At 39.8% G+C, this 17269-nt stretch overlaps 1 protein-coding gene across 9 annotated transcripts in view; it reads left to right on the top strand.

Annotated features, from left to right (window-relative positions):
* Positions 1–17269, top strand: part of rasgrp3 (RAS guanyl releasing protein 3 (calcium and DAG-regulated)) — a 107076-nt gene that overhangs the window by 59282 nt on the left and 30525 nt on the right. For 7 of the 9 annotated variants that reach the window (XM_039621536.1, XM_039621532.1, XM_039621534.1 and 4 more), the window contains 6 exons: positions 5404–5482; positions 5763–5865; positions 9545–9607; positions 9794–9925; positions 10295–10442; positions 13432–13605. In XM_039621536.1, the coding sequence (XP_039477470.1) occupies positions 5413–5482; positions 5763–5865; positions 9545–9607; positions 9794–9925; positions 10295–10442; positions 13432–13605 (690 nt within the window). In that variant the 5' untranslated portion in view covers positions 5404–5412. Of the gene's footprint in view, positions 1–110; positions 237–314; positions 450–5403; positions 5483–5762; positions 5866–6879; positions 9608–9793; positions 9926–10294; positions 10443–13431; positions 13606–17269 lie in introns of those variants that run through there. The other 2 variants (XM_039621530.1, XM_039621538.1) reach the window with 2 other exon arrangements.

Here is a 17269-nt window from a genome sequence, read left to right as displayed (position 1 = left end):
GTCTGGATTTAGGAAAGAATAGCAAAAAAAATCTGCACCTCCTGGTTCACATGCAATTTCTGTTTTTGTGTTCAGAGGCGGCGGCGAGAGGGAGACCTCGGCTCATCCAGCTGGACAGCCTGACCAGGAGGAGTCTACATTAACTCGGCTCTTCCAGGGCACCCTGCAGACTCGGCTGCTGGCAACACTGGGATGACGTGAACGCCAAACTGGAGTCCATCACAGGTCGACTGCAGGTATGCGAGTCAGACCTTCTGAGGAGGGTTTCACTTTTCTCTCTTCTTTATAATTGACCCTTGTTTTCTCTCTCTCAGCTCCTTGTCTCAGAGTGGGAGGGATTTGAAGCACAAAGGGAGGAGCTTTTCGTTTGGTTGGCTGATATGGATGTCCACCTGAGTGAGGTTGACCAGCTGACAGGAAACACCTGTGAAAAACTGAAACAACTGCAGGTGTGGGGTTGTTTTGATATGACATATATTTGATATGACACATACGTCAGAGACATTATCCTAAACTGGACTAACAAAGAACCATGAGTCCAACTAGGGCTGCTCAATTAATCGAATTTTAATCTCGATTACGATCTGGGCTTTCAACGATCATTAAAAATGACTGAGCCGATTATTAGCACCTCCCTTGTGCTTTACTCTCGCGCTGCTCCATGTGGCAAATCGAGCGCACCTCTCTGCGATTTGAACACACGTCATAACAATTAAGAGGACCCGAGGGAAGCTAAGCAGAAGTTATTTGGAGAGGAGAGGATAATGGCTGCTGAAGAGAGAATGCCGCTGGTTGAAAAGAGATAAAACGACTTCAGTGGTGTGGAAACATTATGGGTTCGGAGTCAGGCGTGGATTAAGTAGACATAGTGTGTAAACTTTGCTACGGTGTCGTAGCTGCACCACAGAGCAACACTACAAATTTATTCAAACATTTGAAGACCGCTCACAAAGTGACATACGATCAAACAATGAAGGAGCAGCAACTTTAGTTGACATACCTCAATGTCAGTTTGATGCAATTGTGCATTGTGTGGCTACACAGCTTGCCTTGATGTTTGGTTATTTGTATGCATAAATATTATGCAGTATTTTGAAGTTCACTAAACATTAATGTTTACATTTTCATTTATTTTTACATTGCAAACATTTGCACTGTTATCGGTATTTGCACACTATTTTACATTATTTTTTGACAATCTTTAAAGCCATTATTCAATACATTGTTATTGTTAAATAAATATCGTCAAATAATCGAGATCTCAATTTCAGTGAAAATAATCGTGATTATCATTTTTGCCATAATCGAGCAGCCCTAAGTCTAACATTAAACTTACCTTACATAATGTAAGGCTGAAGTTCATTGATAATTTTATTCAAAAACTTGTTGTTGAAATATTTTTACTGAACATGCAAACATCTGCTGATGAAAATGTCTTGATTTATTGGTCTGTTATGAAGCTATTGCTCTTTCTAATGTGTTTATCACTTTTTGATGTTTTATAAATTAAACAATCCATGTATTAATTGTTGTGTTATCTTTAGATATAGTATTCATATATATATATATATTTATTTATTTATTTATAGTATAGTAAAAATGTTATTACTGTTTAAATGACTAATATGTGACATGTATTAGTAGTGATGTGGTGCCTTTTTGTCTTTTGGTATACTGCTAAATGGCAATAAACCATTAATATATGTCTATGCTGTGCTCGTATTTATTTTACCCTACTTAAATTCAATTTATGATACATTTTATTTTGAAGATTTAAAATGGTTCTTTAAAGAACCATTTCAAAAAGGTTCTTTAAAATGGTTTTATAAAGAACCATTTGAAGGAACTTTTTAAAAATGGTTCTTTAAAGAACCATTTTTAAAAAGGTTCTTTGAAAAACCATTAAAGGTACCCCAAAGAACCATTTCTTGATGGTTCTTTGGGGCACCTTTAAAGGTTCTTCAATGAACCACTGAAAGAAATGGTTCTTCAAAGAACCATTGTTTGAAAGGTTCTTTGTGGCACCAAAAAAGGTTCTTCTATGGCATCAGTCTAAAGAACCACTTTTGGTTCCAGTTGGCACCTTTATTTTTCTGAGTGCAGTAGCGGTAAACCATAAAACAAGAGTTAACCCCCTTCACCCCTCCAGAAAACTTGTATGCTTTCATCAATGATTTGATCATTATTTGTTTGGAAACCAAATGGCATTTTTTTCAATCCAGTCCTTGCTTATTTCATCAGCAGGACAATACAAAACCACATTTCGCTCTAACAGTGGTTTGGTGGTTCTACATCAGGGGTGGGCAATCTCAGTCCACGAGGGCCGGTGTCCCTGCAAGTTTTAGATCTCACCTTGGGTCAACACACCTGAATCAATTCAATTCAATTCAATTCAATTTTATTTATATAGCGCCAAATCACAACAAAAGTCGCCTCAAGGCGCTTTATATTGTACAGTAGATAGCACAATAATAAATACAGAGAAAAACCCAACAATCATATGACCCCCTATGAGCAAGCACTTTGGCGACAGTGGGAAGGAAAAACTCACTTTTAACAGGAAGAAACCTCCGGCAGAACCAGGCTCAGGGAGGGGTGGGGCCATCTGCTGCGACCGGTTGGGGTGAAAGAAGGAAAACAGGATAAAGACATGCTGTGGAAGAGAGACAGAGATTAATAACAGATATGATTCAATGCAGAGAGGTCTATTAACACATAGTGAGTGAGAAAGGTGACTGGAAAGGAAAAACTCAATGCATCATGGGAATCCCGGCAGCCTCACGTCTATTGCAGCATAACTAAGGGAGGATTCAGGGTCACCTGGTCCAGCCCTAACTATATGCTTTAGCAAAAAGGAAAGTTTTAAGCCTAATCTTGAAAGTAGAGATGGTGTCTGTCTCACGAATCCAAACTGGAAGCTGGTTCCACAGAAGAGGGGCCTGAAAACTGAAGGTTCTGCCTCCCATTCTACTTTTAAATACTCTAGGAACAGCAAGTAGGCCTGCAGTGCGAGAGCGAAGTGCTCTAATAGGGTGATATGGTACTACAAGGTCATTAAGATAAGATGGGGTCTGATTATTTAAGACCTTGTATGTGAGGAGCAGGATTTTGAATTCAATTCTGGATTTAACAGGAAGCCAATGAAGGGAAGCCAAAACTGGAGAAATATGCTCTCTCTTTCTAGTCCCTGTCAGTACCCTTGCTGCAGCATTTTGGATCAGCTGAAGGCTTTTCAGCGAGTTTTTAGGATATCCTGATAATAAAGAATTACAGTAGTCCAGCCTGGAAGTAATAAATGCATGAACCAGTTTTTCAGCATCACTCTGAGACGGGATATTTCTAATTTTAGAGATGTTGCGCAAATGGAAGAAAGCAGTCTTACATATTTGTTTAATATGTGCATTGAAGGACATGTCCTGGTCAAAAATGACTCCAAGGTTCCTCACAGCATTACTGGAGGCCAAGGTAATGCCATCCAGAGTAAGAATCTGCTTAGATACCATATTTCTAAGATTTTCAGGGCCGAGTACAATAACCTCAGTTTTATCTGAATTAAGAAGCAGAAAGTTAGCGGCCATCCAGGTCTTTATGTCTTTAAGACATTCCTGCAGTTTAACTAATTGGTCTGTGATACCTGGCTTCATGGATAGATGGAGCTGGGTGTCATCTGCATAGCAGTGAAAATTTATGCTATGTCTTCTAATGATGCTGCCTAAGGGAAGCATGTATAATGTAAATAGAATTGGTCCTAGCACTGAACCCTGTGGAACACCATAATTGACCTTAGTGTGTGAAGAGGACTCTCCATTTACATGTACAAATTGGAGTCTATTAGATAGATATGATACAAACCACTGCAGTGCAGTACCTGTAACACCTACAGCATGTTCTAATTGCTCTAATAGGATATTATGGTCAACAGTATCGAACGCAGCATTGAGGTCTAGCAGGACAAACACAGAGATGAGTCCACTGTCAGAGGCCATAAGAAGATCATTTGTAACCTTCACTAAAGCTGTTTCTGTGCTGTGATGAGCTCTGAAACCTGACTGAAACTCTTCAAATAAGCCATTCCTCTGCAGATGATCTGTTAGCTGTTTGACAACTACTCTTTCAAGGATTTTTGATATGAAAGGAAGGTTGGAGATTGGCCTATAATTAGCTAAGACAACTGGGTCTAGAGATGACTTTTTGAGTAAAGGTTTAACTACAGCCACCTTGAAGGCCTGTGGTACATAGCCGATTATTAGAGATAGGTTGATCATATTTAAGATCGAAGAATTAATTAATGGCAGGACTTCTTTGAGCAGTTTTGTAGGAATGGGGTCTAAAAGACACGTTGATGGTTTGGAGGAATTAATTATTGAAGTGAACTCAGAAAGATCAATTGGAGAAAAAGAGTTTAACTTAACATCGATGGTACTAAAAGTAGCTGTAGATAATATTACATCTGTGGGATGATTATTGGTAATTTTTTCTCTAATGATAAAAATTTTATTTGTGAAGAAGTTCATGAAGTCATTACTAGTTAACGTTAAAGGGATTGTTGGCTCAGTAGAGCTCTGACTTTTTGTCAGCCTGGCTACAGTGCTGAAGAGAAACCTGGGGTTGTTCTTATTTTCTTCAATCAGTGACGAATAGTAAGATGTTCTGGCTTTGCGGAGGGCTGTCTTATAAAGCAGCAAACTATTTCTCCAGGCTAAATGATGATCCTCTAAATTTGTGACACGCCATTTCCTCTCCAGCTTACGAGTTATCTGCTTTAGGCTACTAATCACATGATTAGTTCATTACCAGGCCTCTGGAGAACTTCAGGACATGTTGAGGAGCTAATTTAGCCATTTAAATCAGCTGTGTTGGTTCAACGACACATCTAAAACCTGCAGGGACACTGGCCCTTGTGGACTGAGATTGCCCACCCCTGTTCTCCATCTACAACCTTTCTAAATTTAGTCCATAACTGTAACCCACTCAAATGATTTGCTTCTAAATGTACATCAGTTGGTTTCCTCAGTTGCCAAATGCATAGATTGTTGTTAAAAACAATACTCATACTAGGCTTGATATAATAGATTGTCATGAGATAATCATTCTTCTTTGAGTGATCATGCTGTATGGACTCAGGCGTGTGGGACAGCATGGTCATTGGTGAACTCACTGTTCCTGTTTCATCGAAAAACTAATCCTCTCTGCTCTGTGGATAGTGAGCAAATAGTGAAGGCCATCTTATTGTGCAAGCAAAATGTGGTTAAACTCCCTGCCTTCTTTGCCATGTACAGATTAGCATGAGCACATAGAGAATTTCCTCTTCACTTGATCAGAAACTGCTCTTTAAAGCGTGTTCTTTCCTGTCCTGCCAGATGTGCTCTCGCTCTAATGACGTACTCTCTGTCCTCCTTCCAGCTTGGCATCATGGGATCATCCACACTGGGGAAGGCAGCATCTCTTGATGCTCTTTTAAATGAATGCATTCATGGATTTGGTGAGTGAGACAGACCATCAGGGGTCCTAAAGGTCCCTTATTCACTGCATTGCAATTAGTTTGTGGTAATTTGCAGAGAATAACTTAGGCAGTCCCTAAATTTATACCACTGTGCAAAAATGTTGGGACACCCCTAATTTTTGGTGGCTGTTCAATTTTTCATAATTGCATTAATTCTGTATTCAGAAAAATATAGTGTATCACCAATGTTTTATTTTGAGCTAAGTAAGTGAGAAAGCAGTAAGAATTCAAACTGAATTTTGGGACTTGCTCTTCACAGATGACAGTGGTGACCTGCAGGGTAACCCCCTCCCACGCATTGTGCTGCTGATGCACCGTTGGTATGTTACATCCTCTGAATTGGCGCAAAAACTTCTGATGATATATCCTACCTTGTAGAAATCACGACACTCATACACATTAGTGCAATGGTCCAACAATATACTGAAGTGCTGTCTGAAGCTTGGAGGGCTCATTCACCTTACAGGAAATCTCACCTAAGCTTTTATTTGGTTAATGGTATTCCAGACAGTCTCTTAAATGATATTTGATGCTTTCTGTTAGCAGCTGCCTCTCTCTCAGCTGCTCTCTTGGTATGCCAGTGTACATTTATGTAAAATGAGTGGTATTGATCTTAGCTTGGATCAGTGACCTTGGAGTTGCTCAGTAAGTGGTTTGTTGTACTATTAGACACAAATGGTTGTAATGCAGCTTTTTACCTGGTTTAAATTCAAACACCAACTTCATTCAATTTTGTATAATTACCCTGTTGACAAAGTATATACAGTCATGGTGAAAAGACAGTATATCCACTTGCAATATCAGGACATACTGAAATAAAAAATCATCTGGAATTTGCCAGGATCTAAATTAATTTAAATGCATCCCACAAATTGTTATTATTTACTTAACACAAACTAAGGCAAAATACAAATGATATGAAAAATGATTAAGCAGCTTATGGAAGCATGTTTAGCTGCAATGTTTTAGAAAGTTGCTTCAGTGCATTGACATTCGTTTATGCACCCCTCTCTTAAGGTCTTGCCACAGCATTTTGAGGCTGAGGTCTGGACTTTGACTCGGCCATAGCCTTTTCTTTTTTAACTATGTTGTTATAGATCAGACTTTTTTTTTCTTACTTCAGTAATCAGACACATGGAGAAACCAAAAAAAAAAAAAGAAAAGAAAAGTAACCATTACAATATAACTTCACTAAAACTTCTAACAGACCTTGTGTTTAATGGAAAACGACGCTGCCAGCCTATTTTAATTTTTTTTGCAATGAAAATAGAGCCACACACACACACACACACACACCATTGTTGTTGTCTCCTTTCTCCCTTCTCTCTATCGATCTGTTTTCCTGCTGATCATTCTCCTCTTCTTCCTCCTTTCAGGACCTCCTGACGGTCTGGATACTTGGTTGTGAGGTGTAGTAGGCCCTATACTGTGAGCATAGCCTGGCTCTTCATTTAGATTCAGCCCAACCTTTAGGTCATAATTCTCTGTAACTGTTAGCTGCTAACCTCCGGATTAGCTTGCATAGGACCATAGAGGACCTGGGCAAGAATGCTTATTGGATTATTCCAGCCCAGTGTTTAAGAAGTCTTGTGGTTTGTTGAGCTGCAACTTTTAAATAATAAGCACTGTTGCAATGTTTTGGGTTTTTTTTTCGTTTTAGAGCGAAGAGGCTTTCTCCTAGCAACCCTTCCAAATAAGCCATACTTGTTCAATCTTTTTGTTAATGCACTGTTGTGAACTCTAATATTCATCATGCTGAGTGAGGCCTGCACAGTTTGAAATTAGTTCTCATGCTTTTGCAGTTTCTCTGAGTAGTGCAATTTGACCTTGCTGGTATGGTCCTGGAAAAAATGATGGGTAACAGTAAATGGACTAGTTCTTATATAGCGCTTTTCTACTCTATCTGAGAACTAGAAGCACTTAATACAACTTGCCTCATTAACCCATCCATATCAGCACTTTCCCCACGTGCTCTTTCTACTGAAGTGCGTTCCATCTAATGGTCACGCACATTCACACTCTGATGGATGCATTACCGAGCAACTTAAAGTTAGTATCTCGCCAATGGATATTTGGCATCCAGATTGGAGCAGCCAAGGAACAAACCACCAACCTTCCGATTAGTAAATGACCTGTTCTACCTGCTGAGCTACAGGAATGGATGTCTGGAATGTTTTCTAATTGTTAAAAATCTTTCTTACTGACTTAAATATGCCATGTTACATAAAACCTTAGGACTTAAAGAAGGTATACTTTAACATGACTTTGTGGAGTCATCACCTCTTTATCTATGTGCAGGAAAGGTCTGTAATGGAATAATAAGTAATATATTACACATTACTCCCTTACTGTTTTTTGAAGCAATACATTACTTTTCTCCTTGTACAAAGTAGTTTGTTAAATTACAGTTATGTTACTTTGCAACATGGCCTGTTTAGTTGGTAGGCAACAATATAACACCAAACTCACTGTACAAATCTCTATGCTAACAAGGACATGCACAAAATCTTTCTTTCAGTAGTCTATTTAAGTACTACCCCAAAGCTAACTGACAGCAAAGTGGGTAAAAACAGCCCATAGAGCACTTCACAGAAAAAAATGTTGTGATGATGGTGATTGGACCCTAAGAAGGAGTTTGAGCAGAAATGCACAATCCTACAAGCTTCTTCAGTTCTACTTTAAACCTCCCTAAATATTGGCACACTCCCCTTTAGCAACACTCTGTCTCTGGCTGTTAGCTTTAATGTCATGTTTACAGTAAAGCATTTTCACAATGAGTACCACCTCATAAAATATATGGCTCTTAAAGTATCACCCTTATGACTGAAATTAGTAGTACTAATGTCCTGGGTCGGTGACCCAGTGTTTTCTGTTTGGTATTATTAATCTTTGATTTCTTGATGTGTCTTTGTTAGTTTTGGTTCTGTGTTCCCACTGTTCTGTGTTAGTATTGTGCCTCTGAGTTTAGTCTGTGGATTTCCTGTTTTACTCTGAAGGTCTTGTCTCATGTTAGTGTATTCTGCTTTACTTCCTTGTCTTGTCTTGCCCAATTAGTTCTAGCTGTGTTGCTATCTGTTCCTTGTTCCTCCATGTTCATGCTGTGTATATATATTGTGTGTTTGCCTTTGCTCGTCGTTGCTCTGTATGTGTTACTTGGTGTATCTCTGCCCTACAGTCTCTGTGTCATCTCTGCTCATCACTCTGTGTCCTAATGGTTTCAGGTTAGTTGGTTAGTTTTTCCCAGGTTTTTTAGGTTTTGGTAGCTCCTCCGTTCCTGTTTTTGCCACTTTGCCACTTCTGTAAATAAAGCTCACTAGCATCACAGCCTACGCCTGCATCTTGGGTCCTTACTCTCACACGCCACACGACTGCGCTGAGCTACTTGGTGTTTGCCTTTTGCATTCCTAATCCAAGTCGATAAGGTGTCAAGGAGAAGGCTGATGGCAACTGGATGAGATGTCGTGCATAATCTATTAGAGGCAAAGCTTGAGGGCAGCATGGTGACATGATGGTTAGCACTGTTACCTTGAAGCAGCAAAGTTTTGGGTTTACAAAATCACATGGTTAGCTTAATTGGTGATTCTAAATTCCCCTTAGGTGTGAATTATGGATAGCTGGATAGTGTAGTGGTAAGACAACATACCTTCGGAGCGGGAGTCACAAGTTCGATTCCCACCCAGTATCCAGTAAGGGTCCTGGCTAGACCCCTCATGCTAAAAACAAAGCCCTGGAATGGCGCGGCTATGTCTGCAGCCTGTCTGCAGCTCAGACACAAGAGTTTCACTACATGTTGTACTCTGTATAATTGTGTATGTGACAAATAAAGGTTGTTTGTTTGTTTGTTTATTGCCTGCCTCTCTACGTTAGAGGCAACCTGTCCAGAGTGTAACACACACACTTCATCTCACAAATACACGCCATTTCAAAATCACATGGTGATTCTGTGCTTTTGTATTCAAACCAATTCCTTGTTCTGTTGATTTGCTGTTTTTCTTCTTTTTTTTTTTTAAATCTTGAAAAATGTCCTTAACTTAAGCCCACGTACCGTAACTGCAGTGGTGACAACTGCCAAAGAACCAGGCTGAAGATTTGTTATTTAATGAGGTAAGTTGGTACTCATACATTCTCCTACATGTCAGACAGTCAAACTTCCTGCATCATACCACCCATCGTAAAGGGGCTTACATGTCATAAATGTCCCAGAATTTCCATACTAATAAAGGATATACTATATCTGCATTTGTCCCATGTTTATCTATTTGATGTACAATTCCAAATATGTGTACTTAGGTACTGGATAGTGACATTTCCTGCAGAGTTCAACCTGGACTTGGGTCTGATTAGAATAACAGAGGAGTTCAGAGACGTGGCAGCTCAGCTTGACTGTGAGGAGCATTTCAAATTCATCGACATCTCAACCATGTAAGACATCAAGGACACACAGATGCAGCTGAAGAAACTCTTGATATAATCAGTCAATTTTAACAAAATGTAACATCTGGGCTGGATAAAATTTAAAAAGGTAAAATAATAAAAAAAATAAAAAAAATAAAATAAAATATGTTTTATTTAAAGGGGACAATTTTTCTGGTCATTTCCAGCTCTTTATTTTTACCATCACTGGTGTTGTATGACTTACAGTTCTAAATAATAAAATAATCCAAATTAAGTCACACAACCATGAGAACTAAAGAGTACACATCTAAAGCTTAAACATGTCAAAGAACGGTTCCGATGATTCTTATGCTTTTATTCGAGTGGCTAATTGCTTCTCAATTGTTCTTCTTGCAGTCCATCGTACGACTGGATGAGAAAGATTACCCAGCGGAAAAAGCAAACCAAAAAAGGGAAGGCCTCCCTGTTGTTTGACCACCTGGAACCCATAGAGCTGGCTGAGCATCTCACCTTCCTGGAATTCAAATCCATCCGAAGGATATCAGTACGTTCAGCTGTTGAGTGATCCTGCTTTGTGGCTCAGGGATGGTTTTGGAAATCATGGTCGGCAGAGGATGAATCCTAATACAATTTTAGTGCTCTATATACAATACCTTCTTACAAACTTTTCTTTCATAACTATTCTACAGCTACTGTACTTGTGGGGTCATGGAAAATAAATAATTTAATTATGACACCACGTAGGGGTATTTCACCCTGAGGAAATCTAAAACTTAAATAGTAAAAAGAAGGCTCACAGGTTCATTAAATACAGATGGGCATAAGAAACTTCCCCTTAATATAGCTTTATTAAAACATGATCAACATGAAAACAATACATGTGAAACAGTCAAAACCTTGAACAAGAAGGTATTGTGGCACACCATCTATCTATCAATGGCAAAACAAAGTAAAAATGGACTAGGATGGGACATATCAGAACCGTAGAAGGAGGGTTATAAAGAGGAACACAGACACACACACACCTATGGTGCTATGTAATAAGTGGGATTGTGAAGGAGAGCCATCCCCAGGGTTGCATTACTACTGACTGTCCACTCCCAGTCCTATCCAGCAGCAGGGAAAAGTAGGGCTGGGTATCATCACTGATTTCGATTTGATTTGATTCCGATTCAATGTTGACTCAGAGAACTACAATATAGTAATCCATAAAAATGAAGAGTAGCTGGATTCATGTGGTCTAAGATTTCGGTTGCCCAACAGGAACAGTTACACCTTCCAGATAAAAACTACTCCAAGTTTATTCAGGAAATGCTGCCAGAGACATTATCAAATGGTAATCAAAAATCTATAAAAAACATATACCAGTAAAATGTGACACTGTTGTAAAAATGACAAGCGGGGAATGCTGCAGCAAATCATAAATATGGTATTAAGTGCGCAAAGCAGTAAAATAAAAAAAATAAAGATTTTAATTCAAGTTAATTACTTGCAGCATGCTTGCTGCTGCTATTTAATACATTATATACATTATATATTATATATATATTCCTGTTACAATGTGAACCACAGTTTGGGCTTCATTCATTGATTTTAGTAAGGCACTGCTGTTTATGTATTAAAACATACTGTGAATGTAAGGGAAAAGTATCAGTGAGTGTTGCCCTCAGAACATAACTGCCAACAGATTTAATTTTTATTCTCCCTCTGTGCTGTTTAAGGATCTGAGAGCGAGGAATAGATACAAAAACAGAATTCAAACATAATTTTTGGATAACTGATTGGTCAGTAGGAGATATTTTAAGGCCTATTGATCTCTGTAATGTGAAACATAATCTGCTTCAGAGCAGGTTGGATCCGCAGAGGTGGCTGTGCTCCAGAGGCAGAGCAGGCCATTCGAAGGGAGGTGCTTCAATCCCTTTGTACGATGGGCTCTTGTTTCCATCCCCAAAATAAGTCTTGACAAAAAACTGAACGTGTGTGTTAATGAGAAACGCTGTATAAAATATTTTGAGAGCTCACGTTAAGCAGAAAGGTGCCATATAATAACTAGCCTTTATGCATCCGCTTATACGTTAGCAATAGTAACGTTTGGTAGTGAGAACCGAAAACCCTAAAAGCTTGTTCCATACTGCAGGCCTCTGGTCAGAAGCAGGTTATGAGTTTCAGGTTAAAATCACCTTTAAATACCACATTTTCACTGTTTCTTTCATTTAATATAGATTCTCTGCTTGGAGAATAACTGTGGAATAACTTTTACATGTGCAGCCATATACAGTTAATTTGGTGATTTTGGAAAATGTATAAAATATTTTTATGTTTCATTCTCCTGCTAAGTCACTTTTACACTGCTAGAAATATAGCTACAAGAACACACATACTGGACTGTCGCATGTTACTGATAATTACCATTTCATAATGGCTTCAGAGTATGTGGCCCTCATATGGATCATTTGAGATGGAAGAAGAGTCATATGATCCATAAAAGACCCCTTTTAGATTGGTAATGACCACCCCTTTCATGTGAACTCACAGGGAAAACGCAGCTTAGCAAGCTGATAACTAGCTTCATGTGACCACTTATCCTGATTGACAAACTAGGGGTAAATGAATCCAGGTAACAAAAACACGCCCTGGGTCTGTTGAACTTGCTTCAGGCCCAGGTTATGTATTCAGCATAAGGGATTTGTAACCACCGACTGGAAAGCATCAATAAACCCCAGCAGCTGACTAATTTCCTGCTATAGCATACATCTCCAGAGACCTCAATAAAGGAATGCTGTATCACAACTGTAGGGTGTAACACATCTGTGTCCTCTGTTAGAAATATACACATGTGCACATACCCGGATTAAAACTACTTTAGATTGCACAGAAGTTCACAGACAGCCAGTATACCAAACTCCACGGAAGACAAGAGTCCATGAGCAAGAAGAAATCCTGCATGTTTATGTCTTGGGAAAATTCGAACCCATCCCTGACTTCAGAATTGAGCACACAGAATGGCTACACTGGCTACAATATTAAATCCCTTCTTCAAACAGTTCCATGGGGCCTTTGATCTCAGTGTTTTTGATGAATGGAATTTATGAAAAATGAAATAACCTTATCCTTTCAGGACATGCATGGGTTCCCAAAATCAGCCCTGATCTGCTGTGCAGTTTTGTGGCTCAAAGCGAATGCTAACTCATACTAGATGGAGAGCTTCTGGAAAGCTGAACAAATGTTCAGCAGATACCATTCTGCTGTGATGGGCCATCGGGGTCTAATCGTCAAACAGCTTAACTGAATTCTATATATCAATAAATAATGTGGGTGAGAAGGCTTACACTGGCTGACATATGGTTAGGTGTTTAACAGATTTCCTAGAATAGGACCCAGATCAAAATGTAGGGTGGCAGAGAAGTAGGCAGTTTTAACACTGGCACAAAAACTGTATGTAAAGGACATTTTTTTCAGCTTCAGTCTTTGCGTAGGATCTTCTCTGATTCTGTAAGGCAGATACCTGATTTATGTTACTCTGTCGTTCCCAGTTCACTGATTATCAGAGCTATGTGATCCATGGCTGTTTGGTGGACAACCTGACTCTGGAGCGCTCCATTGCTTTGTTCAACGGCGTTTCACAATGGGTGCAGCTGATGGTTCTCAGCAAACTCACACCTCAGACCCGTGCAGAGGTCATCACAAAATACATCCATGTGGCACAGGTAAGCAAAGGAGGGCGGGCTCTATGCACAGCTCTTCCAGCTTTCAGAAAGTATTTCTCTCCAAAACATATAGAAATAACAGGGTCACTCAGCACTGTTACAAAACCAGACTATATAAATAAGTTTAAATTCCACATTCCACATAAATTCCAAATCTTAAACTCAAGATTTTTCTTTTGACTAGTCAAACAAATTATTGAGAAAAGTGCAACAGTAAAATCTTACAGATTAGAAAAAAACCCCACTCAGCTAAAGTGGCAAAACAGCATCTTAGCTTTGTTCATTTGCAGTGCCGAGGTTCAGAGATGTTATGATAGACTTTAAGGTGACAGTTTAGGGTAAAAGCTAACATAGTAAGACACCTTGTGCCACTGGAACTGGTAAGGGTTAGGCTACATTTAAAGCCATATGCACAACCATTACAGTTTCAGAAGCTAGAAGTTACTTTCAAATTACATTTTTTTTTTAATATGCATTTTGGCCTCATAGTTGTTCTAATATAATATTTTTGTATTTATGCAGCTGTCTGCTACTTCCTGAGCCTTGTTCAGCTGGAGGTTTCTTCCTGTTAAAAAGGAGTTTTTCCTTTCCACTGTCCTTTGATTTGTCAAGGTTTTCTCTCTGATATTGTACCTTAACAATGTAAAGCACGTTGAGGCAGCTGTTTTTTGCGTGAATTGAATTAAACTGAACTGAATTAATTTATGCCAGATACATTAAATTATAGCTAAGGCAGTAGATTTGAAGTTAACTCTAACTCTGTCACTAAATGATGATTGTAGTGGACTGACTGAACCTTAAAAGGCTAACACCTCTGAGCATTACCCTTACTTAAATGGATTGAGATTTAAGCACCATGGTATATGCGTCACATATTTTCATCCTTTTTAAACCATTCAGTGAGCTCCCTATGGATAGTATAGTATAGTATATAGACAGTGTTGGGAAGGTTACTTTTAAAATGTATTCCATTACAGAATACAGAATACATGCCCCAAAATGTATTCTGTAACGTATTCCGTTACGTTACTCAATGAGAGTAACGTATTCTGAATACTTTGGATTACTTAATATATTATCATGCTTTTTACAACTACGTGAATGTACTATTGCTGTGTGATTTATTACTATTACTGAAGGTCCGCGGCTCCGAACCATAGTAAAGGAACCTCTGGTTAATACGGCGGGTTCCGTGTCGGGCTCGTAGCCGAAAAATAGCTTTACTTTGTTGTCTGGGTCAACTTTGCTTTCGAGAGACAAAGAGAGGCGTTGAAAGGCTGCTCCAACGGAACTTAGTGTTTCGGAGGAAAACACGAACACAGCGTACAGTCGAGTCTTAATAGCTTACTTACAACTGGGCTCGTCAGGCACTCTTCTTGGCTGCAGTGGTTATTATTATATTTACATGCTTCCAGCTCCCGTTATTGCTCGATGACAGCTCGTACTTTTCCACTCGCCTTTTCCCCCCTCCTCGCGCTCACAGACACATAACGAGTATGGCAGTCCATTCTCCCTGCAACACGGACTACACTGCCCATGATGCTACATTCTTTAGAGCTATACCTGTAGCATTCTGCCTTTTAGCTTAGCACAACAACAACAACAAAAAGGCGCTCTCTCACCCAGGAAACACGCAGAGAGAGAGCGTCACCCTGTAACCATGGCAACCGTAACGCTGCCGCCTGGAACAACAGAACGTAGCTGTCAAACAAAACCCAAACAGTCCTGACCTGCGACAATACGAAACAGGAAAGTACCGCCGTGTAATCCATTTATTTTAACAAAGTAACTGTATTCTAAATACCACCTTTTTAAACTGTAACTGTAACGGAATACAGTTACTCATATTTTGTATTTTAAATACGTAACGGCGGTACATGTATTCCGTTACTCCCCAACACTGTATATAGATAGATAGATAGTTTGTATCTAGGGGGAGAGGTGGGCCCAGCATAAACAAATAACCCGTGTAACTTTAAGGCACAGTGGTGTTATAGAATGTCCCCTTTTTTAAAACAATGATAATTCTTCGTCAACCACATAACTGAAGTATGCCATCTGGAGGATCTAGGCTGAATATCATGCTGCCGTTTCTCTCACACATACCTGACATTTTTTATATGTGTTGCTGCCATCAAATTCAAAAGAAACTGGTTTTTCATGAGAGAGTAACATGTCTCAAAGAAATAATATAAGAAATAATACTGTTTTTTGGTAAATGGACAGGTATTTATGTAGCACTTTTCTTCTCAAGCTGAGCACTTAAAGGGCTTTTTGCTACAAGTCACACACTGGATTTATAAAAAGAGAATGCAAATATAAATTCTTATTCTTAGTCTTCTTCCTCTTCTTCTTCTTCTTATTGAGTTTGTTTCATCCAGGACTTATCTATTGAAATATGCCTGGTACAGCTTTGATCTCTTGTAGTTAAAAGTGAAAGTTTTATGAGAAGACAGACAATAACAGTTAGCATATGGATTGCACAGGCAGTTGACCTTGAGATTTATTGGCCCTTCTGTGGGTGAAGTCACTGAGTATGTTTAGCTGCCTTTAAGCCAGATTCTTCATGGTTACAAATGGTTCCACACTATGCAAAAAATGGCTTCTTTAATATTTCTTTCTTTCTTTCTTTCTTTTTTTTTTTTTTTGCCTGTCCCATTTGGTTCTTTAGCCGTCAGAATTGTTGTCTGAAGACCAACAAGGATACCAAATGGATTTATTTTGCCAAATGGATCATCATAGCATTGCCGTATTGGTCCATTTGATCAAACTTAGTTGTTATTATTTACTTTATTTTCAGTTGTTACAGATGGGACAGACATGACTGGGGGATAGGACAGGGAGAAAGAAAGAGAGGAAGGAAAAGAAAAACAGAAGGGAAAAGGGACGGTGAGAAAGGGCACTTACAAAGACAAAGAGAAAAAAAAAAAATCTCCTGGATCACCTGTTGAGAGAAAAAGAAGAGAAAACAAGCAAAAAAAAACAAAAAAACAAAGCAACATACTAAACACAACACCATCAGGTTAATCTAGCTAAGTGTGAACAGCAGTAAATACTAAATATTGAATATTGTTGTGCAGCACGCAGGACAGACAGTGCACAATGTGCTTTGAAGTAGCAGCTAAGAAAGGTGTAGTTTATGTCTACGAACAGTGAACACCCGTGTGCACACCTGTGTGGATCAGCACGCTTGTATACAAAAGGTTTCCCCATGTAACGGTCTGCTAGAGGGTGTGGAGGGCCATAGCCCCGTCCCCCAGGGCATGAAGCAGGCATGGAGGAGATCCAGGCTCCAGACATCCAGAGGCCCCAGAGTGCGAGAGCCCAAGGAGTACCACCGGAGGGGCATCCGTGCCACCCTCCTGGGAAGGGCTGAGGAGATCCCCAGACGAGGGGTCACCCAGTAGCCACAGAGCAGAAGCCAGAGGGGGCTGCACCGGCGTGCCCGCCGGCTCTGCCGGCAGCCAGCTGTGCCAGAGTGAACCGAGTTGCAGGCCCGAGGCCGAGGCCGAGGGCCCCCTGCCCGGAAGAGGCCTGACCGAGCGACAGGCACCAGGCCCCGCCAAGTAGCCACCGGGAGTGAGCTGGTGCATACCTGAGCGCCCAGCCCCGGACACCAAGAACCACCAATGCACCAACCCCTGAGGCCATCAATTACCGGCAG

The sequence above is a fragment of the Oreochromis aureus genome, linkage group 13 (assembly GCF_013358895.1).
Source record: "Oreochromis aureus strain Israel breed Guangdong linkage group 13, ZZ_aureus, whole genome shotgun sequence".
Lineage (NCBI taxonomy): Eukaryota > Metazoa > Chordata > Actinopteri > Cichliformes > Cichlidae > Oreochromis > Oreochromis aureus.
This window is presented reverse-complemented; position numbering and strand designations above follow the sequence as displayed.